This window comes from Muscardinus avellanarius (assembly GCF_963383645.1).
Source record: "Muscardinus avellanarius genome assembly, chromosome: 17".
In the NCBI taxonomy this organism is placed as follows: domain Eukaryota; kingdom Metazoa; phylum Chordata; class Mammalia; order Rodentia; family Gliridae; genus Muscardinus; species Muscardinus avellanarius.
Genome location: NC_137803.1, coordinates 555,748 through 579,099, shown reverse-complemented (window position 1 = coordinate 579,099; position 23,352 = coordinate 555,748). Strand labels below are relative to the sequence as shown.

Here is a 23,352-nt window from a genome sequence, read left to right as displayed (position 1 = left end):
CTCTGGGTTCAATCTCCCTTGCCCCCACATAAAAAAAAGAAAGAAAGAAAGAGCCAGGCATGGTGGCGCATGCATGTAATCCTCATGCTTGGGAGGTGGAGACAGGAGGATCACGCAGGTTCGAAGTCAGCCGCACTGGCTTAAGAGACCCCATTTCCAAATAAAAGATATAAAATAGGTCTGGGAGTGTAGCCCGGAGGTAGAAGGGCTTCCAGGAACCCCAGTACCGCCGAGAGAGAGAGAGAGAGAGAGGGGGGGGGGAGGGAAGGAGAGGGAGAGAGGGAGAGGGAGAGGGGGAGGGGGAGAGAGCGAGAGGGAGAGCAAGAGAGAGAGAGAGAGAGAGAGAGAGAGAGAGAGAGAGAGAGAGAGAGAGAGAGAAATGTTACTTTATGTTGGTATAAAATTCCGTGGGGGAATGTTTACATCTACAATATTCATAATAGCCCCAAATCAGAAATAGTCCTAATATCCTAAACAGATAACTGGTGTTCAGCCACAGTATGGTGTAGCATATTAAGAAAACACATGAACCTACTATAAAGTGATTCATGATCTTGAAGGGAAGGAAAAATCAATATCTAGTAGTAATCTGAAATTTTCTAGTTTATTTAAGAGTGCCTTGAGAAAATAAGACAATTAGAGAATGAAGAATAATGGTCTGAAAATGAAATTAAGAAAAGAATAAAATACTTAAGGATAGATTTAGCAAGAGAAACACAAACTTTGTACTTTGAAAACTACAAAAATTTGTGAAACATATTGAAGAAGACCTGAGTGGAAAGATGCCCTATGCCAATAGGTAGAAGCATTAATGATGTCAAAATGTTAGCACTTTCCAAATTGATATATAGTTTCGTGCTGACTGCTCTCAAAATCCCACCTGACTTCTTTGCAGAAATTGACAAGCTGATTCTAGAATCCACATGGAAATGGGAGTGACCCAGAGTAGCCGAAACAGTTTCGAGAAAGGCATGCTCACACTTCTTCATTTCAGAATGTAACCCAAAGTTAGGATGATTGAGTGAGAGTCTAGAAGCAAAGCTTGATGTCTGGCCAGTGGCCTCTTGACCAGGGTCCTTGGGACCTTAAGCAGGGTGGGCGCACTCTTGGAAGTTGATGGAGACCTGGGTTGCTCAGAGTTTTTGCCCATCATGAATGATGCTTCCTTTGACTGGCCTTTTGGCACATGCCTGCACACATGGCTATTGCATGTGTATCTAGGAGTGAAATGGCGTGGGGCTGTGCATGTGCGCTGGGTGCTAGGACATGCAGGTGACTGTGTAAAGTGGTGTATCCTGTCACACTCCTCATCAGGATCTTGCCAGCACTTAGCACTTTCAGCTTTTTAAAGTCAGCTTTTCTGGCATATGATTAGCAGTAGTGATTTTAATGTACATTTTTCCTAAATCTAAGAAGTTGGACACAGTTTTTTATGGTTTAGTAAATCTCTTTTCTGCAGAGCCTATGAAAATGTCTTGCAGTTTTCTGAGTTAGCTCTCCTTTTCTTGACAGGTGGTAGGCCCTTACGTATTGTGGGCAGAGTCCTTGGCTTTAGCATTCCCCTGCATAGAAGAAGAAATGCTTGTCAGTTTCCACCCCCAGAAATGCCAAGATTTTGATTGATTTTTGTTGAACGTATGGATCAATTTATGGACATTTGACATCTTTGCAGTACTGTGCATATAATTTCTGGAGCTAGGTGGTGGTGCTTGCTTGTAATCCCGGTACTAAGGAGGCTGGGAGAGGAGGATTGTCAGCTACTCAGTGAGACCCTGCTTCAAAATAAATAATAAAAATAGGGCTGGGGGTGTAGCTCAGAGGTAGAATCCCCTGGATTCAATTTCCAGTACTGCAAAAAAAATAATAATAATAATTTCCAAACAATATATGTTCTATTTAAGTTTAATTTCTTTAATGTTTTACATTTTTACATGGAACTCTTGTACCTCCTTATTACTTGATTTTTTTTTTATCACTGAAATAGCATATTTAAAAGTATTTACTTTCTTGCTGTTTGTTATTGATATATGTATATATTTATGTATACACTGATCTATCAGGTGTGTGTGTGTGTGTGTGTGTGTGTGTGTGTGTGTGTGTGTGTTAGCTTTCTGTTGCTATGACAGACATACCTGAGAAAAGCCAAGGAGGAGGAAGGGTTGTTTTGGCTCCCCATTTTAGGAGTTTCAGCCCATAATGGCTTGGCCCCATTGTGTGGGCCTGTGGTGGAACAGCAGTGCTCAACTCATGGTATCTGGGGGGGGGGGGGGATGAGGAGAGGTCCAGGGCAAAGCTCCCAGGACCTGTTCCTCCAGCGAGGCCCTGCTTCTTTCCGCCTTACCACCACCTCCCTGTAGTGCTGCCAGCTAGGCCCGGGCCTTAGAGTAGGGGCTTCTGGGCACCTTTGTGAGCCGACAGGCCAGGGCTTGCGCTGTCTGCGCAGCCAGTCCTCCAGTGCACGGCTTGGCATCCCCCGGCTGGGCTTCCTGCTTTCGTATGGATGTGGAACTCTTGGATTGTTTGGTTTTTAGCCTTTTTCTGCTCCATTGTCTGCACTAACTATTCATACTTTTCTGATGACATTTTTCTGACCTTGGCTATCACACTCATCTTTTATTTTTATTACATTTTAGTTAAAGATGTTTTCTAGTTTTCACGGATTCCTTGACCTGAGGGCCCCTCAGATCTTCACTTGTCACACAACTTTCTTAGTGTTACAAAGAAATAGCTCTATCCAAGGTGTCAAAAGTCTTAGTAACTTAGATATGTTTCTGTTAACTATTGACTGAGAAGTCAACAATTTATCATATGTAGATAAATCTTAGTTCTCAGAAATATACATCATTTGTGGACTTACGTGAAGAATTCTTATTTTAAGTATATAAGTTTTCTTTTGGTTGTTTTTCCTTTAGTGTTTCCAGCTGATAGAATTATTAAAATAATGATTAAATATATGAGTAGTGTCTTTTAAAAGTGTGTATGTGCATATACTACCTTGAGTTACTTTCTTCTCTCTCTTCACATTGGGGGCCTTGTTTGTTTGCTTAGTCACACATTCATGTACTTGTGCACTCTGCTCTGTGTTGGGCCTCGGGCCAGTGCCATCTCACTTCCAGGACCCTGCAGTCTAATGGGAAGACATAGCTTCATAAGGCAACCACTGTTGTGTTGTATGTATGAGTTCAGGTCAACAGAAGTCATGGGAGTGGCAGGCTTAACATTTTTCAGACGTGAAACATTTTGTAAGTCATCACTAAATACCACGGCTGGCTCATGAGCTTCAACTGAAATTAATTGTTGATATACAATTACACATATTAGTTGCTTCAGAAAAATTTTAATCATGACATTATTTTAGTTAGATGTTTTTACTAGACGTCTCTGCTTTGGAATAGAATTGTTACTATATAAGCCTGCATATATATAATTAATATTTTGTATTTTTGCAGAATCAAAGAATTCCATCAGACATGGTGTTTCTTAGAACTTCAGAGAAAGCAGGTATCTTTATTTTTGTTTTTATTATTGTTGATGGAGTATTTGGCAGTTTAATTTTTATTTAAAAGGTAAACTAGGCATATAAAATTTCTCTTTGAATTATAGCTTTTTAATTCATTAGTTTAGATTTACCTTTAATCTTCGATGTCTGAAAAGATGACCTTACTGTAGAGTATGTTTGTGTAAAGAGGAATCCTGTCATAACCTTTTTATCCAATGAGGTTTTTATTCAAACTCATATCGAGATCTAATTAATTAAATGATGTTGCTAAATATTTGATTGTTATTCTGCATTTGCAATTTTGTTTTCGATTCAGCAGTTATTTACCACTTATTTTGTGCCAGGCATTAATTGTTGCTTAAGTTACTAAAGGGAGCAAGCCCCAGTCTCAGCCTTCACAGGTTTATTTGGGATGTAAGCGCACTGACGATTAGTAAGCCTCTTGTACAGGTACTAGAAGCGTGGACAGCATTGCTAGTGCTGTGCAGCAGGGACAGCCAGTTTTGCCCAGGCGAGCTGCCATGTTGCTAGGGCTAAATGAAGCCCTCTGCTGATGGCAGCCTCGGCCTCAGCCTCGTCTGACACCTACAGCTGACAGGGGAGATGTTTTCTTTTTCTCATGACTTAAAATACTTCTTTTAAAAGCATTCAGCTTTTAAAGGAGATGCAATTACATCAACTCTGAACCCCAGCTCAGTTCTGTCTAGGTTATCATTAGCAATCAAGTGACCTGTGGTTTGACTATTTATCATGTGTTACTTAACATGAGTTGTTAGGTTTCTCACGTGGCAGGGACCAGCCATCTGCTTTGCCAGCTCATGACTCTCTCCTTTTGGAAACAGCTAGGCTCCATACCTTCCTTTGCACAGTTAAGTGGGGCCATGTCCCTCAGCTCTGGCCCAAGGATGGGAGAGTATAAAGTCATGATCTGCTCTGAAATTGCTTGTTAGCCTGACTCATTATCCTGGTTTCTGGCTTCCTGCATGACTGTGTGTGTGGAACACAGCCCCTTCTTTTCCATGACCAAATGGATTCTGTGCAGGGAAGGAATGAACTCTTATTGTTAAGCACTGAGATTGAGGGTTTGTCCTTTACTGTGGCCAGTGTTCCCTTAACAGCATGTCATTCTAATGATTCTCCACCTTGGAAGATGTCCCAAGATTCTCCAAGTGGTATTATTTGCTAACGCGTTTGCACCTGTATGTGGACATCATCATTTGGCAGCATTGGTCTATTGAAGTCCCTCCCCAAGTATTTCTGGTCTTCCTAACAGAAGTGCAGTGAGACCACCTAGTGCTTCAGCAGTCCCCTAGCATACCCTGGGCTCATAATGCAGCGCCTCCCCGTGGCGCAGACTGCCAGGCACTGTGGGACTCCATCAGACAAGGCCAGTGCAAGGCCAGTCTCCTTGGAGACGCGCACTTACCAGAATCGACTCCTCTTGGCCATGGTATAGAACCTTTTCATGTGCTGTTGGATTTGACCCAGTGAGGACTTCTTCTCTGTGCTTATTAGGATATATTGGGCTGTGGGTTTCTGTTATTCCTGTGATACTCTTGCTTGGTACCAAGGTAGTACTGGCTTTTGAATGAGTTAGGAGGTGTTCCTTCTAATTTTTGAGAGAATTTATGAAAAATTTTAATATTTTTGTGTGGTACTAGAGATTGAACCCAGGGGCATTCTACCTCTGAGCTACACCTCTAGCCCTTTTTATTTTTTATTTTTAAATAGGGTTTCTCTCCTTTGTTGAGAGTCTCACTAAGATACTGTAGCTGGCCTTGAACCTGCCATCCTCCTCCTGTAATCAGCCTTCCAAGTATTGGCATCACCAGCATATGCCACAGTGCCTGCCTAATTTTATTGATCCTTTCAAAGACTAAATTTTCTGGTTTCAATGATTTTTAAAATTAATTTTCTGTTCTTTATTGGTTTATATCTTTATTATTTTCTTCCACTTTTTTTTTTTTTTTTTTTTTTTTTTTTGGTGCTGAGGATTGAACCCAGGGGCATTCTATCTCCTAAGTTACACTCCCAGCTCTTTTATTTATTTTTATTTTGAAACAGGTTTATTTTGCTCAGTTCCTGAGGCTGGCCTCAAACCTGCAATCTTCCTGTTTTAGCCTCCCAAGTATTGGGATTACAGGCATGTCTGGCTTGAGGTCTTCATTTTTAATGTAGGTATTTATAACTATAAATGTCCATTTATGTCCTGTTTTTGCTGTATCCCATAAGATTGGCTGTGTTATATTTTTATTTTCATACTTCTTAAAATATTTTCTGATTTCCCTTGTGATCTCGCCTTTGACCCATTGTTTAATGATGTAGGCATTGCTCAGTTCCATGTATTTACGACTTTTGTCACTGGTTCCTTCGTCTCACCCATTGTGTTTGGAGAATGCACTCTGGTTCCGGTCTGACACTCCCAGGTCTGTGTGTGCTACTGGTATGTGCTGTGCGCTCGAGGGCCCGTGCAGTCTGGAGCCGAGTGCGTTCTGCCTCTGTGCTGAGGAATGTGGAATGTCCTACGGGTGTTTGCTAGTTCTGGTCAGTCTGCAGCGTTGGTCACATCATCTGTCTCCTTCTGTCTTCTATTTGGTCATCTTCTCCTTGTTGATGTGGTGCAGTTTGCAACTGTTTAGTTGCCATGTCTATTTCTCCTTCGTGTAATGAGGTTCTGCTGTTTGGATGTATGAACTGTCTTTTTGAGATGTTTGCTTCCACCTCCGTTATTTAGTCTCCTGGCCCCTCCTCTCCTCCATTATTTAGTCTCCTGGCCCCTCTTCTCCTCCATTATTTAGTCTCATGGCCCCTCCTCTCCTCTGTTATTTAGTCTCCTGGCCCCTCCTCTCCTCTGTTATTTAGTCTCCTGGCCCCTCCTCTCCTCCATTATTTAGTCTCCTGGCCCCTCTTCTCCTCCATTATTTAGTCTCATGGCCCCTCCTCTCCTCTGTTATTTAGTCTCCTGGCCCCTCCTCTCCTCTGTTGGTTCCTGTCTGCATCTTCCCATTGTCTTACTCCAGCCTACTACATCCTTTCATTTAAAGTGTGTGTGTCTTGTAGGCAGCATCTAGTTGCATCTTGAATTTTCTTTTTTTTGTGTGTGTATGTGTCTGTGTGTATGTGTGTGGTATAGAGATTGAACCCAAGGGCGTTCTACCTCTGAGTTACACCCCAGCTATATTTTATTTTATTTTTTATTTTGAAACAGGGTCTTACTAAGTTGCTGAGAGCCTCACTAAGTTGCTGAGGCTGGCTGCAGACCTATGATCCTCTTGACTCAACCTCCCAAGTACTGTGATTACAGGCATGCACCACCATGCTCGTTTCAGTCTTTGTGTTTTTTAAATGATTAGCTTTATTCAAGAACCTTTATATACAACCAAATGTCCCCATTTAAAATATACCTTGAAGGTGTCCTGGTGAGCTGCGCTCCTCAGCACTGCTGTCACCACCATCGGTGCCTGCCTGTGCTGCTAGCCTGGTCCTTGTGAGGCCTTTCCTCTCCCACACTTGGTGCCAGAACTCTTCGAAGGAGACTTACAGGGCACTGACGGGTGCTCTGTGACAGTCTTGTGTTTGCCTAGGCCTCTCCATGAAAGCAGCTTCTCGAGACCCTGTCCTTGCTGCCCCGTCTCCCTTGACCACCTGCCTGCACCTCTCACCGCTGAGTCCACCCAGCCTCAGTGCACAACTGTCGCCTGCAGACTTGCCGCTGCTCTGGTCTTCCTTCTGGTGGAGTCCCGTCTCTGCACCTTCCTTCAGTTTGTCTCTCTGACGGCTCTCCCGGCCCCTTGCCCCAAATCGGCATCTCCCATCTCCAGCTCCACTGCTTTCTTGCTGCAGGCGTTTTGTGGGTGCGTGGTGCTGAGGAAAGAGCTACACCCCCAGCCCAGTTTTATTTTTTATTTGGAAATAGGGTCTTGCTAAATTGCTGAAGGCCTCGCTAAATTGCTGAGGCTGGCTTTGAACCTGCAGTCCTCCCAGCTTGCTGTAGGCCTTTAACCATGTCTCTGCCTCCGCCATACCCCGTCATGCAACTCCATGTAGCTGTCTAGCGTCATTCATCTCCTGTGCGAGAAGCTTGTTCTCCCGGCCTCTCAGGCCTGACCCAGACACACCTGCGCGTGCGCTCTGCCTTTCCTGGGAGACTAACCTCTGGTCGTCCTGGTCCAACATGGGGCTTGCGAGGCCGGTGCAACACGGAGGCCCAGGAGTGGAGGGCAGCACTGCCTGCTCTTGGCGGTGCCCCAGCCCCTCTGTCGGGGTCACGACTGAACGTGGAGGCCCACGCTCGCCCTGTGCTGTGTGTTCTCTAGATTGCACAGGATCTTGGCTGTGTCTCTGCTGCTCCATTACAGCATTCTTTTGTTTCATACATGTGTTTTGTACAGTACCAACTCTCCTGTCACTTCTAATTCTGCAAATTTTGAAGATTGTTTTATTTTGGTTGCCCCAGGGATTATAACCAACCAACAGAGCTCCCTCTTCGATGGTTGCACCATCCTTCTTGAATGCATGCTCCCGGGATGTGGAGGTCTTTGGTTGTTTTCTGGAGTTCTGCAGGCATTGCCTTTGGCTACTGTGGCTGGAATTCTCATCCAGTCACGGAGAAGCCAGTGTCCCGAGGCGCCGTGCCTCTGCGCCTGCTGGCGCCACCTGTCACTTCTGACCCAGCTGGTGTGGTGAATAAAACAAAGCTTGCATTTGGGAGCTGCTTTTATGCTTGTGGTCTAAAAGGAGGTTGTGATAGAAATATTCAAGAGTAAAAGTAGTTTTCCAAATATGGAAATGGTTTTGGGTGATTGACTTAAAAGAAAAAAAATTATGTTGGTTGTGTTAAGAGGTAACACGGTGCTTTACAGCTGAAGGCTGGTTAGAAATGTTCGTTCTTGAGAGGAAAAAGATGAGGTTTGGAGAATGAGAGTGTCTTGCTTGAGGCCGTGTCACCCCCAGCAGTTGTGGTTTCTTTAGACTCCTTGTGGGTTCACTGCTGTAATATGGTACAGTGGAGAATGAAGGGCTACCAGAGCCCGTGGGGCGGGCGGGCGGGCAGAGAGCTGCCCAGCCGGGGCAGGTAGACAGCGTGTCTGAGTGTGGTCTGCTCTGGCCTCTGCTCTGTGTTGTAGAGAGAACTATTCTTTCTGGCGTAGCAGTATTCTGTACTTTGACAGCCATGAATCCTGTTGAGGCTCTTAAGAATGACCACCTTTTTCTTTAGAAAATGCATAGCGTATACGTGCTAATTTTTACTGTTTACATATCCTTGGAAAATTACTAATAGATTTGAGCTCTGGGCTTTGGTCTCTTTTAACCTTTGGTCCTACTATATTTTTCCATTTCATCGTTTATTTTTCCCCTCAAATTTAAACTGAAAACAACGATTATAAGTCACTCTCATGCAGATGTGAAGAAATCAGATGACTTTGCATGCTCTCTTCTGTTTATAAAGTGGACCACATAGCTTCCATGCTGCATAAAACTTGGATCATAATATTGCCTTCAATTATGCAGTCCTAGTTTCAGAAAGTTCTTCTACGTGATTTTAAGTTTTCTTATTACCTAGTTGCTTGCAGAAAATCACACATGTTCAGAATGTGTTATCTGCTAGCACAGTTAGCATTATTTTTTTGCTTGTCAGCTTTGGTTCAGACGAGCTTGTAATATGTTGTTTATTGTCATAAAAGCCTTTCTAGCCTAGTCAGTCCAGAAGTCCCAGGTTCTGCAGCGTGCTCAGACGTGCACGGTCGCAGCTGGGCACTCGTCAATACAGCTCGGTGAGCGGGTCCATGGCGCCGTATTGACTGTGTATTAATACAGAGTATTCTATCGAGCCATGAGCGGATTGTTTAGAATGTAAATGAAGCTGTTGATGGATCTGGTGACTGATGGCTTCAATTCCAATTAATCAATTGCTTCATCAGTTTCTTAATTCAGATCAAATATCTCCTGAGTGCACACCGTTCTTTTAGTGGTATTAAGAGAAATTAATGCTTTAGAACTAATTTTCATCAATCTCTTATAAGTGCCAATATCTTTTTCATTTGTACCCTAAGTGATGACATTATGGTTTCAGTGTGTGGGACATATTATAACATCTCAGCTGTCACTTGTTAGTTGGATGGGAAAGGTAAATGACACTGTTCTCATCCATGTTATCTCTCTAGTGTTATTTGTCTTGCCATCAGCTTAAAAATTTCATGCAGTCATTAAGCTATATAAATGATTTTAAAATTAAGTTTAATGGCCAACTATCTGGTATTATAAATGCAAAGCCAATGTCTATCCCTCGTTTTGGGGCCTATGGCGTAGTCCATTCCTCTCAGAGCTGCTGGACCTGTGCCCTGTCGCAGGCCACCTGCTCATGCTGGGGAGTGCCTGCTCACAGGCTCCCAGCAGTGCCGCCTTCACTTCGTGATGTGGCTTTCCAGGTGCCACATGATGAGCTGGTCTCAGTTGTGGCCGTTCAACCTGCCCTTTCCGGTCAACTCTGGTCAGCTACTCAAAGTAAAATCAAGTATTCATAAGAAGCCTGCAATCAGATACAAGCAGACTGACCTAACAGTTCACTTTTGCTAGCCTTAACTGGCACCATTTGTAGCTGGTTAAAAATTATTAGTTCTGGTTCTCATAAGAAAAGCCGGGCTGAGCATATTCCTGAATTTCTGCAGCAACTCTGCCCTCGTCACATCTGTTATGGCGCGGATAATAATTTTAACTGTACTTGGAGGCAGTATGTCATGTTCTTCCTAAGTTTTAAAAGTACCATAGAATTATTTAACATGAAGTGTGTCTTTTATCTTTAGAGAAAGACAGCTACATTGTTTCTAGTGCTTAATACATATTTCAGAGATCTAGATATTGTTTTACTTTTAGAAACAATGTTAGAAATCTAAGACATTCCAGAGTCTTACCTGTTCTTATTCAAATTTAGTAAGCAAATGTCCAGAGCAGTGTGGACAGAAAAGAGAATCTAGTCCATTGAAGTTACTTTTATATTTTCTATCAGAATAAACATACATATTTAAGAGGATAAAATCCAATCTTGATAAAACATTTAACTTTAAAATAACATGAACTGCAGATTTTTATTGCTTCTTATTTGAAACCAATTAGCTTGTACAGAGTTCTCCTTTTCATAATCTATTTGACAAATAATGCATACATTTATTTACATAAGTAGATATATTTTTAAGTGTATATAATCATATGAAGGCCTTTCTTTCTTTTTTTTTTCTTTTTTTTTTTTGGTGGTACTGGGGTTCCTGGAAACCCTTCTACCTCCGGGCTACACTCCCAGACCTATTTTATATTTTTATTTGGAAACAGGGTCTCTTAAGTCAGAGAGGCTGGCTTCGAACTTGCGCGATCCTCCTGTCTCCACCTCCCAAGCACGGGGATTACAAGCGTGCGCCACCACACCCAGCCCAGATGAAGGCCTTTTGGATGTATCATTAAATGATAAAGCAGACAGGTGGAAAATCTGTTTATAGCTTTTCATCTTAGTGTGCCGTACAGAGCAGATTCACCTCGTAGAGTCTCCCTGATTTATTTTCACAGGCTAATCTCCTTGTTAAAGTTAGTTAAAAGGGCTAAAAATAAAATTAAGTGATTACATACTTAGGGCTCATTTTAGGCACTAAATTGCTGGCAGCTGGATGAGTTGCACATGCATTAGTTGGGAGAGAAAATATTTGGTATTTATGCAGAGTAAGAGTGGAAAATACTATCATACTTTCTTTTTGGAGTTCAGAGGGAAATGCAGTTATTGTAGGTAGAGATTGGTGGAGCAGTTTTACTTTCAGATTGATGCACACAGCTAGGTATGCTTGTAGTTGCACATGTGTGTACACAGATACCCCACATAGAAATCCTCTGTCTCTCTTCCCCTTGCGCACACGCACACACTTTTATTGGTGCTTTGTACTCCCACATCATAATGTAGTTCAGAGTGGTGGTGGGCTGAGATCGTTTTCTGTGTATGATGTCCTGTGCTTACTGCATTTAATGATGTGTCCTGCCGATCTTTCCACAGTGGTATGTTCAGGTCTTTCCTCTTCTCCAGTTTTCCATGTGTTCTCTTTTATTTGGTAGTTCTCTAAATTATCTGCCACGACCTTTGTTCTTGTACATGGTGTCACAGTGAATAGTCCTGAGAGTGTGGCATTTCGTGTTTGCCGTTCTGTCTTCTGGGTAGACCCTGAGAAGTGGGGTGCTGTGGCACGGTGTGAGGGCAAATGGATTTTTACCTTGGTTTTTTCATATTTACAATTTGACAGGGCAGTGAATATGCAATAGCCTTACCTGGTGTCAGGGTTTACCTGTGCTTTAATTACTAGACATATGTTCTGTGGTAAGAAGTGGAGCATTTTATTAGCAAAGTAATAGATACACTTGAAGATTTTTGTATCTCATTTTCATTATCAAAACACAAAGGTAGAAATATTCCCTGTGTCTTGGTATTAGTTAATATTAACCCTTAATAAGCAAAAGCACCAATTAGGAAATAGTAATTAAGCATTCAGTGGTTCAGACTTGTTCTGAGTCAAATGATACCTCCTACATGAGGCTGTTAGACATTTTTATTCCTGGGCTGTCTGGGTGTGCCATTTGTGGGTCCTGCTGTGCTGGGGTGGGACCTAGAGCTCAGGAGCAGCCTTCTGTAACACACTTTGAGAGTGGTGACCTTTCCTTCTCTACCTCCGAGGCTCCTGTTTCATCCGCACGGACCAGCTGGATGGGGAGACCGACTGGAAGCTGAAGGTGGCGGTGAGCTGCACACAGAGGCTGCCAGCCCTGGGGGTGAGCACCGTTGGGACCGCGTGCGCCTGTGTCTCGTGAAGTGTCTAGGCCAGGAGGGTGGCTCTGTGCCACCAGGTCGATGCACCGAGAGCGTGTTCATCAGTTCTTTGCTCCTAAGGAAGGGTCGTCGAGATTGCTGTCAAAGTCATTCCTGTGGTCTCTTGCTTACACCCTGTCTAGGTAGTTTGGGATGTCCCTGTTGCCTTGATGCCTCAGCTGGCCTCCCTCCCCCTCCCTCTGTTCCTGCTTGACATTTGTGGGAGATGTTGGCAACATCCCTGGGAATACAGAAGTCTGCGATGGATTTTGTTCTCTCCCTCACCCCTGCGCCCTCTCCAGGTGCAGAGGAGCACTCCGCAGAGCGCAGAGGCAGGCAGGCATCTGGAGTGCCTTTCTCATTCCTGGCTCAAGAGACACCACGGCAGCACTTGCTTAGCGTTCTCCATTTCTTGACGCAGAGGCCTTTGGTGGGGATTAGGGAGGTCTCCCATCAAGTTGCTTTGGGAGCCTGGAAATCAGACCCTGGCTGGCCTGGCCTTTGTGTGCGCCTGGTCCCTGTAGCCTTCCCTGCTGAAGGACAGAGACCCCTGACAGGAGAAAGTGTGCTGTGGTGCCCTTGAGCCAGGGAAGGAGAAAGGCACTTCAGACTCCGCTTGCCCTGCCGAGCGCCTTTGCGCATGGGGGCTTCGGCTTCTGTATTTGGTGCTTGTTTTGTGCTAGCGTAGGTCTCCTATTGATCCCAATGTGAGACACTTTGTCTTACATTATTTGCTGATATTCAGAAGTGTAAAGAAAGATTAAGATTGTCTAAGGGGACCTTTGACAAACAGTTGTCCCAGGGAAGGAAAGCCGCCTCCCTCTGCCGGTCTCCTCCCTCGTACGTGGTACATCCCAGGGTGGCAGTGGGCGGGCTTGGGCACAGAGCCCTGTGGCCTGGATTCCTGGAGTCACTGTGTCCATGTCTGCAAGTGGCCGTTTCGTGTATGTTATCCATAGGCTCAGCTGTTTTCAGTGGTGGGTAGAAGTCTCACACCACTTAACACCACATTGCTTGTAGAAGAAATTCTTTTTTTATTTTTTGTGGTACAAGGGATGGGACCCAGGGACTTTCTCTCTCCAGGCTACACTCCCAGCCCTATTTTTTTTATACATTTTTTGAAACAGTCTCACTGAGTTGCAGATGGCCTCACTAAGTAGCTGAGGCTGCCCGCGAACCGTGATCCTTCTGTCTCAGCCTCCCAAATGCTGGCATTACAAGCGTGCCCACAACGCCTGGCTCTTGGTGGAGTTTGTTTGTTTGGTGGGTTTCAGTTTCACGCCATGTTGAGGTGTCGGGCGACAGGAGAGCACGTGCACACGTTCTCGGCCTCCCACTGACCCCAGTGCTTCAGTGAGAGGTGTCCCTCGTGGACTGAACAAGCAGCAGCATCTCTGAGTAACCACATCACAGAGATGCAGCCCTGTTGCTCAGAACGGCTTGTTGGGAGGGAAGCGCCTGCCGGAGGCCTGGGCTTCAGGCAGCCTCTCCTTGTAAGTGGCATGGCACGGCACCTACCTCGGGGCCCTCAGTTCTCTCTCTCAGGATGCATTCCTTCCAAAAGAGATGGAGGTTAGTTTTTGTCCTGATTCTAATTAGTAATATGTACATTGAAAATAACATATACGCATAAACTGGAAGAAGGACCCTCGTGATTTCCTCTCTGCCTTGACTGCTGGTCACATGAGGGGAGTCTTCCTTTAAGGCAGCTGCCCCTTCCCCCTGGAAACATATTTGCACAGGAGGTTGGGAGACATGGGTGCTGTTAGGTCTTAGGCCATCTTTTACATAAGATTTTATGTATTATATATGTTTACAAAAGTTATAAAAGCTCAACATGTTTATATAATATGACTTACCAGTATTTAAAATGGCTTTTAAAATGGTTACTGCCAGCTAGCACAGTGGCACATGCCCATAATCCTAGTACTTGGAAGGCTGAGACAGGAGAATCACAGGTTTGAGGCCAGTGTGGTAATTTAATGAGATCCTGCTTCAAAATAAAAATAAAGGATTGGGGTGTGTCTCAGAGCTAGTGTGCCCCTGGGTTCAATCTCTAGTAAATAACGTACACACACACACACACAAAATAAAATAGTACTGCCTTTATTTTATGTTTAAACTGTTATCACTTATGTTTATATGCTAAATGGTTACTTATATGTGACTCTTGCTGTTCATTCAGAACTTTGATCTGTCTACCATTTGCTTTGAGCCAGGCTGTGATGAGCAAACAAGATCAGCCACTGTCTTGGTCAGCTGCACTGGTTCTGTGAACAACCACTGTTTTCTCACCAACTTCGAGTTCCCTAAGTGGTTATACAGTGGCCACATGCCTCTCTCTCCGCAGCTCAGCCCAGAGCGCGCTGCAGGCATCCTCTCCGGGGTCTTTCATCAGCTTCCACCATACGCACGTGCTCACTGGCCAGCACCGCTGTTTCCCTTTATGTAGGTTTTGTGTTGTGCCTGGAAGGCTGTCTCTTGCCAGTATTCGTTTATCACTTTAACCTCCCAGGTGCCACGAGGCTGGCACAGCAGGTAGCTCTGTAGCCACAGCCCGCGCAGACCCACAGAGGAGGAGCCTCCGTCCTTCCCTCGGTGTACGCAGCCAGTGGCTTTGGCTCAGGTCAGGCAGCGCGCTGCCCTTGCACCCTTGCACCTGAGCTGCACAGCCAGCCTCCTTCCAGCCTGAGTTTCCTCTGGTTTCCCGTCTCAGATCTTCCCACCCTCCTCCTGCTTACCACTGTTATGGCTTTACTTTTCTTTCTTTCATGTTGCAAAGTAAACATGTGCCATGATCTTAGTACTAAGAAATGTAATTTAGTGTTCTCATATTGTTTGCCCAAATGAGTTAATGTTTTCGAGGAGATGTTCTACAGCCTGTTGACTTTCTGATGGGATCTGAACTGATTGCTGGATCTGTGCTGCTGTTACTGGTCGGACTCCTCTCTGTCGTCCATTCCTTTTCTGGGATCTATCCCGAGGTAATCTCTGCAGGCTTAAAGGAGAGGGAGACTAGGAGTCTTTACAAGACTGAAGAGGATTTGATGTGCTGACACACTTGGTGTCAGCCTTCCTCTGTGTCTCCCTCAAAATCCTAACAAGAACCTTGGGGTGCAGCAGCTTATGAATGGGCACACTACATGATAATCTCTTGATAGGTTTGGTTTTGCAAGAGTAGCAGGAAAGAAAGTACAGCATTAAAATACTGCATTGAAGGAAAAGCCAAGCACAGCCAAAGTCTGATTCTACTCTGAAAATTCTGGCAGATCATCAGTTGCTGAGGCTAGGAGTCGGGGAGGAGCACAGGGTAGACAGAATACTTTTCGGGGTGGCAGAAGTTTGATATCTTGATTTTGGTGATGGTCATAGGTATGTTTATATATCAAAACATAAAATTTTATACTTTAAATATACATAGCTTATTACATGTAAGTTACACACTAATAAAGTAGTTAAAACTCCAGTGACTAAAGTCACTTTCCTGTGACTTTGAGTAATTTTTTTGATGTGATCCTAGGAAGCTACATTTTATCATATTAAATATCATAAAGACATCATTCATATTTTATTATGTTTATATCATATTATATCATTTATATCAGTATTATAAAGATAGCATTTTTATCCATCATTTTAATCAATGGCACAAAATACGTAGAGAAATTATGATGTACATGTCATATAATGCCACTTTTAGAATTTTATGGCCAGTATATTTCAGTAGGTAGTATGATTAAACATTTGATTAAAATAACTGTGGTTAATAAATCATTTTAATTTTTTGATAGGACCCTAAACCAAACAGAATATTTCCTAAAAAAAAGAAAGTTTAACTGAACTTCTGATTTATTAGTCAGATTCAATTTGTAGCTTTTCAACATTGGCCTTATTATGTGTGGGCGTTTTTTCTCATAAAGAAGAAAGCTCTAATTTCATTGGACACAGGGTGGGCAATTCAGTTTGCCACTCACTCTGTGTCCCCGTCTCCGCAGGGTAGTCTGGAGATATTCTGTGTGGCACCCAGGCGAGCAAGCCCGCACAGGCCAGCTTGTCCCGAGGGCCGAGCACAGCACCACAGTGACCTCTCCCGCACCCTGCCGCCAGTGCACTCAGCGTGGCCAGAGAGCTGAACTCCCAGGCAGCCTGTGACCCTAGCTGCGCGCATGTCAGTTCTTCCGGCTTATCACAGTGCAGAGGGCAGTTCTCAGCACCATGGATGTTTAGGAAATATGTTTCTGGCTTTTGTGATCAAGCAAATTTATTAACAACCATGAGGCCCCAGTAATTTTCAATAAATCATGACTTGCTGATTTATTTCAAAAGATCCATACAGCAGTAAACAATACCATTTACATTTAATTAGTTTTATTGAACGAAAGGCAATTTTATTTGTAATGAACCACATGTTATGATTAAGGATGTATTTTAATGACCTTTAAGTAATGCGAACAAATGTTGCCCTTGACCTAATAGCAGAGGCTTTCCTACATTATTGAAAACTTCAGAATGATTTTTAAATTATCGTGAAAGCTTCGAATGACATTCTCATTATTGTACCATTATTCAGTCATTTGATGTCTAATATACTAGATGGAATGCTCTCTGCTAAGTGCTCATGTGCCTGTAGGAGTGGGGACTATGGCTAGCTTGTTCTTTATTTTGGTAAATCAAAAGGTAGTATGGGGTATAAAAGTTTCATGTTTTAAAAGTTACTGTGACAGTGTAATATTTAAATGAGAAGTAATTCTCAGATTTACCTTTTTCATATCCTTTTGGGCTCATTAAGCATTCTGATGGTATCTTCACAAGTTACTACCCAGTGCGTTTCTTCTCCTGCAGACTAGCTTGACTTAACTAACTTGAACATAAATTACTGCCAGTTCTTGGGCCATCTCGCTGAAGCTAGAGCCCACTGTGGTGCCTGGTGTGCTCAGCTCCCCTCACACTTGGTCTGGCCTCTGTTGTCTGGGAATGTGAGAGCTAGCCTGTTCCCTGGAGCCCCGAAGGGTGTGGAGATGGCTTCCAGGGTAGTGTGATCTCCGGAGCTTGAAGTAGAAGAGGCTCTGCCTTCTTCCTGTGGCATTTTCTGCTGGCAGTGTCCTTGCGGGGCGAGCTCCTGCTGCTGCTCCTCAGCTGCAAGGTGTGTGTGGGAGTGACCGTGTAGGCAGTGGTCTCTGCGCCTGGACTCACACCTCCATCGTCACCATGGCTGGAACTTGATCTTTGCGGTGGCATCCTCCGTGGAAGAGTGTTTCATTCTGAGAGTATTCTTGTAGGTCAGTCTAAGCTTCGTTCCGTCCCCTGCTTTTAAAAGCACCAATTTCTATATGTGACATCGTTTTTGCAATAAGATCTAGAGTTCTGCTTATTCCTACACTGAAACTTGACTATCAGATACAGCTCAGATCAGGAGAGAGACTTTTCTCCCTTACTCCACAGCCCGGAGACGGAGAGTGGGCAGCATTGCGGCCCTTGACCGTGACTTCCCAGGTGTCCTAGCAGCTGTCCTACCCCATGCGGCCCGCATCACTTCTAGGCACACTCCTTGGCCAGGACAGTCACGTGGTTGCAGCCAGCTGCAGAGATGTTGAGGGTGTTGGCAAGTCCCCTGTTTGTCTAAGGCTCACAAGTTCTGTTCTGACAAGGAGTCCAGGAGCACGGTGGAAGGCAGTCTCTGCCACAGCTTTTTCTCATTTTGTTTTCTGTTGTGTGTCGTTGATTTCCTCTTGCTTCAGTTGTTTGGGTTCCCTAAAACATTTCAGTCAGTTCTCTTAGAGGATTTACTGCCACAAGAGCTGGATAGTCTTTTATTAATTGCTATTTTGATTGTCATTTTTTATTCGCATCAATTACTCTACCCGTTCTAAGGAATTTATAATTTGTTCCAGCTCACCTAGATTAAAGTAGGAAATAAATATAAACAGCAAAATGGGCAGTCACTCGCCTAGAAATGAAAGAAGCTCTGTTTTATTTTTATTTTTTTTTATTGGTGCACTGTAGTCATGCATCTTCATGGAGTACAAGATGGTGGAGGCACACACGCACACATCACTCATTTAGCCCTTTCCCAGTTCCCACCCCCTTCCTTCCCCTCCCTCCTCATGTTTGGCTTAGTGATTGACTTTGATGTTTGTGAATGCACATCATGTACATTAGGGAGTTTCCCTCTCCCCCCATCCCCTCAGGTCACCTTATTTGCTCATCTAAAGTTTCTCCTTCTTCATCTAGAGTTCCTCCTATGACCCATTTTCTTCCTAGCTTCCGTATATTAGGGAGAGCATCCTGTGTAGAATCAATAAGATAGGGAAAGACCAATCCAAATAGAAAACTGATTCTAGAGGCATTAGCTCTTCCAGAAACAAAAGAATGATTTCAAATGTCTAATATATTTGAAGAAATCTGAGAGAATGCTACAATCTTTCAATAAAAGCAGACTATATGAAAAAATTAAGTGGAAAATAATACCTCTTAGAGATATGTATGATGGCTGATCCTACTGTGGTCCACTGCATGATCTTTTCCTACACAGATAATCAGATCAAATGGGAGTTCCTTTGATTTCCCACCAGTAGAACCGTACGGCCTCTGTCTGTAACTGTTTCCCCCTCACCTGATAGTACAGCAGGGCATGGTTCCTGCTCCTGCGTGCCTCAGGGCATCTGGGCTCTTGGCAGGCCCTCTCTGACCACGTCTCCTTCCCTGGCCCCGAGCAGCCTGGCCTACTCTCCCGGGCCTCCTTCCATCTCCCTCCTGTGTGCTGTGTTAGCTGTCCTTGGGTTTTAGGTCTACCTCCCTGCATTTTCAGTTGCGGCTAGAGATTACAGTATGACTGTAACTGAAAGTTCATCGTTGTGGAGAGCTCGCGGGGCACTCACTTGTCATCATTAGATGGATTTGCCCCCCCATCCTGACACTGTGCTTCACAGCACACACTGTCTACGCTGTTATGCGTTGCTCCATCCATTTATCTGTATCTAAAGAAACCTAGAGAAAAATAAGAATTTTGTGGGCTTTTAAAATATTTACATAGATATTCGTCATTTTTGTTTCTCATTATTCTTCCTGAAATCTGAATTTTTACCTAATGTCATTTCCCCTCAGGCTACAGACCTTCTGTTAGCATTCATGTAGCTAGCCTATGTACCAGAATTAGTTCTCATTTATCTGAAAATACCTTTTTTTTTTTTTTTTTTTTTGGCGGTACTGGGGTTCCTGGAAGCCCCTCTACCTCCGGGCTACACTCCCAGACCTATTTTATATTTTTACTTGGAAACAGGGTCTCTTAAGCCAGCATGGCTGGCTTCAAGCCTGCATGATCCTCCTGTCTCCACCTCCCAAGTGCGGGGATTACAAGCGTGTGCCACCATGCCCAGCTTTTTTTTTTTTTTTTTTTTTTATTCTTCACCGATAGTTTTCTGGATTTTGAATTCTGGGTTGACCCTTCCCACGGTAGCACTTGCAATATTTTGTTCTACTGTCGTCTGCCTTGATTATTTGTAGTTTTTTTTTTTTTTTTAAAGGTCAGCCGGGCGTGGTGGCGCATGCTTGTAATCCCAGCACTTGGGAGGCTGAGACAGGAGGATCGCACAGGTTCGAAGCCAGCCTCAGCTACTTAGTGAGGCTCTCAGCAACTTAGTGAGATCCTGTTTCCAAAAAAATATAAAATAGGTCTGGGAGTATAGCCCGCAGGTAGAAAGCCTCTGGGTTCCACCTCCAGTACCACCAAAAAACCCCACAAAAAAACAAAAAACAAAAACAAGGTCAGTGGTAAGCCAGGTTGTGGTGGCTTACCACTACATCTAATCCAGTACTTGGGAGTCTGAAATGCAAGGATCCACAGGTTCGAGGCCAACCTCAGCAATTTTGTGAGACCTTATTTAAAAAAAAGAAAAAAGGACTGGTGGTGTAGCTCAGAGGTAGAATGCCCCTGGGTTCAATTCGCAGTATAAAATAAAAAAGAGTCAGTTAAATTTTGGTGATTGTTCTCATCAGATAATATATAATGTACATAGGATGTCATTTTCTCTTGAGTATTTTATGTTAATCCCTCTTTATCTTTGGGGTTTTTTTTGCAATTTGATATTATCTATAGGTTTTCTGAGCTTTCTTAATCTACATTTTGAGCTGTCAACAAATTGTACATTTTTTCATATTTTTTCAAGTATTTTTTTCCTGTCTTGTCTCTCCATCCCTTTGTGATATTCCTCTGTGGCTCTGTGGCTAATATTCCTTCTTAAAATTGTTTTCATTTTCAAGTTCACTGACTTTTGTTATCTCCAGTCTGCTATTGAGCCCATCTAAAGAATTTATTTCATGTAGTGTATCTTTTCAGTTCTAGAATTCCCATCTGGTTCTTAGTTCTTCACTGTATTTTCTCTTTCTCTGCGTGACTTCTACTTGTTCGTTTTTCAGGAGGATGTTTTCTTTTAAAGACTTCCAAGTGTTGTAAAGACACTGTAGAATTACCATCTCTCCTGGTGTCAGGTGCTTCTGGGGCTGGTCATTGACTGAATGCGTTCTCTTTTGGTTGTAAAGCTGGTGTTTTTCTGTATTTGACTACAAGTTGGATTGTAGCTTCAACTTTAGTAATGATAGCTTGTAGAGATGCAGGATTCTGTTAGGTTTTTTTTTTTTTAAAAGAGTATTGGTTGTTGTTTGGGTTGTACTGTGGTTAACTTGTCTGAGGTCTTTGTCTAGGTCTTCTAGCTTAGCTGGGTTGCTTCACATTTGTACTACGCCTGAGCCCTTTCAGGGTCACAATGAGATTATACACAGATTTTAAGCCCTTTCCCCCACCTCAATGAGGTGCTGTCTTTGAGATTTCAGTTCTTCTCACTTCTCAGCTGCTGTAGACACCCTATTTCCTGACCTGGGAGTCTGGTTCTCTGCTGTAAGTCATGCTAAAACTACCCACACATAGATTCAGTAAAGAAATCAAACTTATAAAAATGGTACTCTCTCTATATCAGGGATTATCAAGCTTTGATGATTTGTTAGGATTCCCAGAAGTCAGGCCAATGTCATTCTACTTGTAGTTGTGATTTAACCAGGGAAAGCGAGTACCTACGTGTTCATGGACCACAGTCAGACCAAGGGAGAAGGAGGTACAGACTCCCAAGGGTCCTCCCCAGGGGAGTCACACAAGGCACACATAACTCACTCTTGGTGCGTGCAGTGCCATCTGTCAGAGCTATAGAGGCTCACTGCTACTAGGTTGCTTTTGGGGCACAGACTGCAGTTTCAGAATCCCAGAAGGAAAGCAGGTGTTCTGGACTTGCATAGAACAGTTGAGTTGTGGCGACCCTTTCTTGTCTGGGGATGGTGGAAACCTTCCTGTTAAAACCCAGGCTCCAGATCCCTGCCCCCAGTGTTGCATGCAGGTCCTTCTCAGGATCACGACACTGAGGAAGGCTGTGTGAGATCTCCCTGGCATGACCATCCCAGTGGGCCAGTGTGTCTGTACAACCCTGAGCTCTGGGTGGTGGGAATCACGAGGTTGGGGGTACAGGCAGCCATCACATGGGGACATAAAGTGACCACAGAGCATTAGTCCAGATGCATGCCCGCAGAGCAGAGCCCCGTCTCTGGGGCAGGGTGCATCCACTTGCCCAGGTCTTGGGCTGTCTCTTCCTGTTCTCAGTGGTCTAGCTTCTTGCTCCTGGAAGACAGGGTCCCGTGTAGAGTTGGACCTGGCACTTAGCAGCTATGAGCCGAGGATTCCCCTGAACACGTAGGTACTCGTGTAACTTTGGGCTCCACCTTTAGAGCTGGAATCATGTGGACAAGCCTAGGTGTTTTGCCAGTATCTTCCAAGTGGCTTTGAAGCACACTAGCTCTGTGTGTGTGTGTGGAGGGGGGAGGCACTGAGGATTGAGCCCAGGAATATTCTACCTTCAAGCTACACATTAGCCCTATTTTATTTTTTTTATTTTGAAACAGTCTCACCAACTTGCAAAGGTCTCACTGAATTGACGAGGCTAACTGTGAGCCTGTCTGGGTCTCCCACACAGTGGAATCGCAGGAGTGTGCCACCACGCGCAGCTCCATGGCTTCTTCAGTTATTACCAGTCTAGATTCCTGAAGCCGCACACAGACTCTAAAACAGTCAGTGAATCGCTTCTCTACCTAGCATTTGGAAGATTTAATTGACAATTACATGAAAAGTTTTCAAGTAATTTATTTAGTTATAACATTGAAATTAATTCAGATGTTTTCTGTTCCAGGACCTTTTTTCTATCAGTGCTTATGTTTACGCTGAGAAGCCACAACTGGATATTCATAGTTTTGAAGGAACATTTACCAGGGTAAGTAAATCTTTTGTTCAATATAAATATATGTACTATGGCCATGCGTGGTGGAACACGCTTGTAATCCCTGCGCTTGGGAGATAGAGACAGGAGGATCGTGCAGGTTCGAAGCCAGCCTCGCTGGTTAAGAGACCCTGTTTCCAAATAAAAATATTTAAAAAAAAATAGGTCTGGGAGTGTAGCCCAGAGGTAGAAAGGCTTCCAGGAACCCCAGTACCACCAAAAAAACCCGCCCAAAAACAGTACATACTATGTATCTAAGTAAAAGGCAGTAGACTTCTGTTTGGAGAGTGGTCACTCAGTCAAGAATAAACTGACCTGACAGCTCTGAACTAGAGAGGGAAAAGTTGGACAAGTGTCCAGTTGCTGGTATTCCACGTCACTTCTCTCTGTGGAGTATGTGTGGAGTTTTAAGCATGGTTGTTATTGATAACCCTCTCCCTTGAAGTAGGAGTGAGAAAAATAGTAATATAATTTAGCTATATCAGTATTAACTTTGGATAATGGTACAGGGTGACAGCTACATCATTTCCAGATTTTTGATTTGAATAAATGTTTAGGTATGTGTGTGCGCACATGTGTATGTGTATACTTTCTTATGTACATATATGTATTTTATTCCACATACTTCTCGTTATTTTGGTAGAGCTAACGGCCCCTTTCCCTCAAGTACTGGAGCTAAAAGGACTCGACAGTTATTTTTATAG

At 43.7% G+C, this 23,352-nt stretch overlaps 1 protein-coding gene across 2 annotated transcripts in view; it reads left to right on the top strand.

Moving 5' to 3' along the window:
* The window catches only part of ATP9B (ATPase phospholipid transporting 9B (putative)), a gene marked incomplete at both ends in the record, with an annotated part of 192,631 nt that overhangs the window by 49,749 nt on the left and 119,530 nt on the right, over nt 1–23,352 (top strand). For both annotated transcript variants that reach the window (XM_080714481.1, XM_080714480.1), the window contains 3 exons: nt 3,450–3,501; nt 12,204–12,298; nt 22,562–22,642. In XM_080714481.1, the coding sequence (XP_080570607.1) occupies nt 3,450–3,501; nt 12,204–12,298; nt 22,562–22,642 (228 nt within the window). The remainder of the gene's footprint in view (nt 1–3,449; nt 3,502–12,203; nt 12,299–22,561; nt 22,643–23,352) is intronic.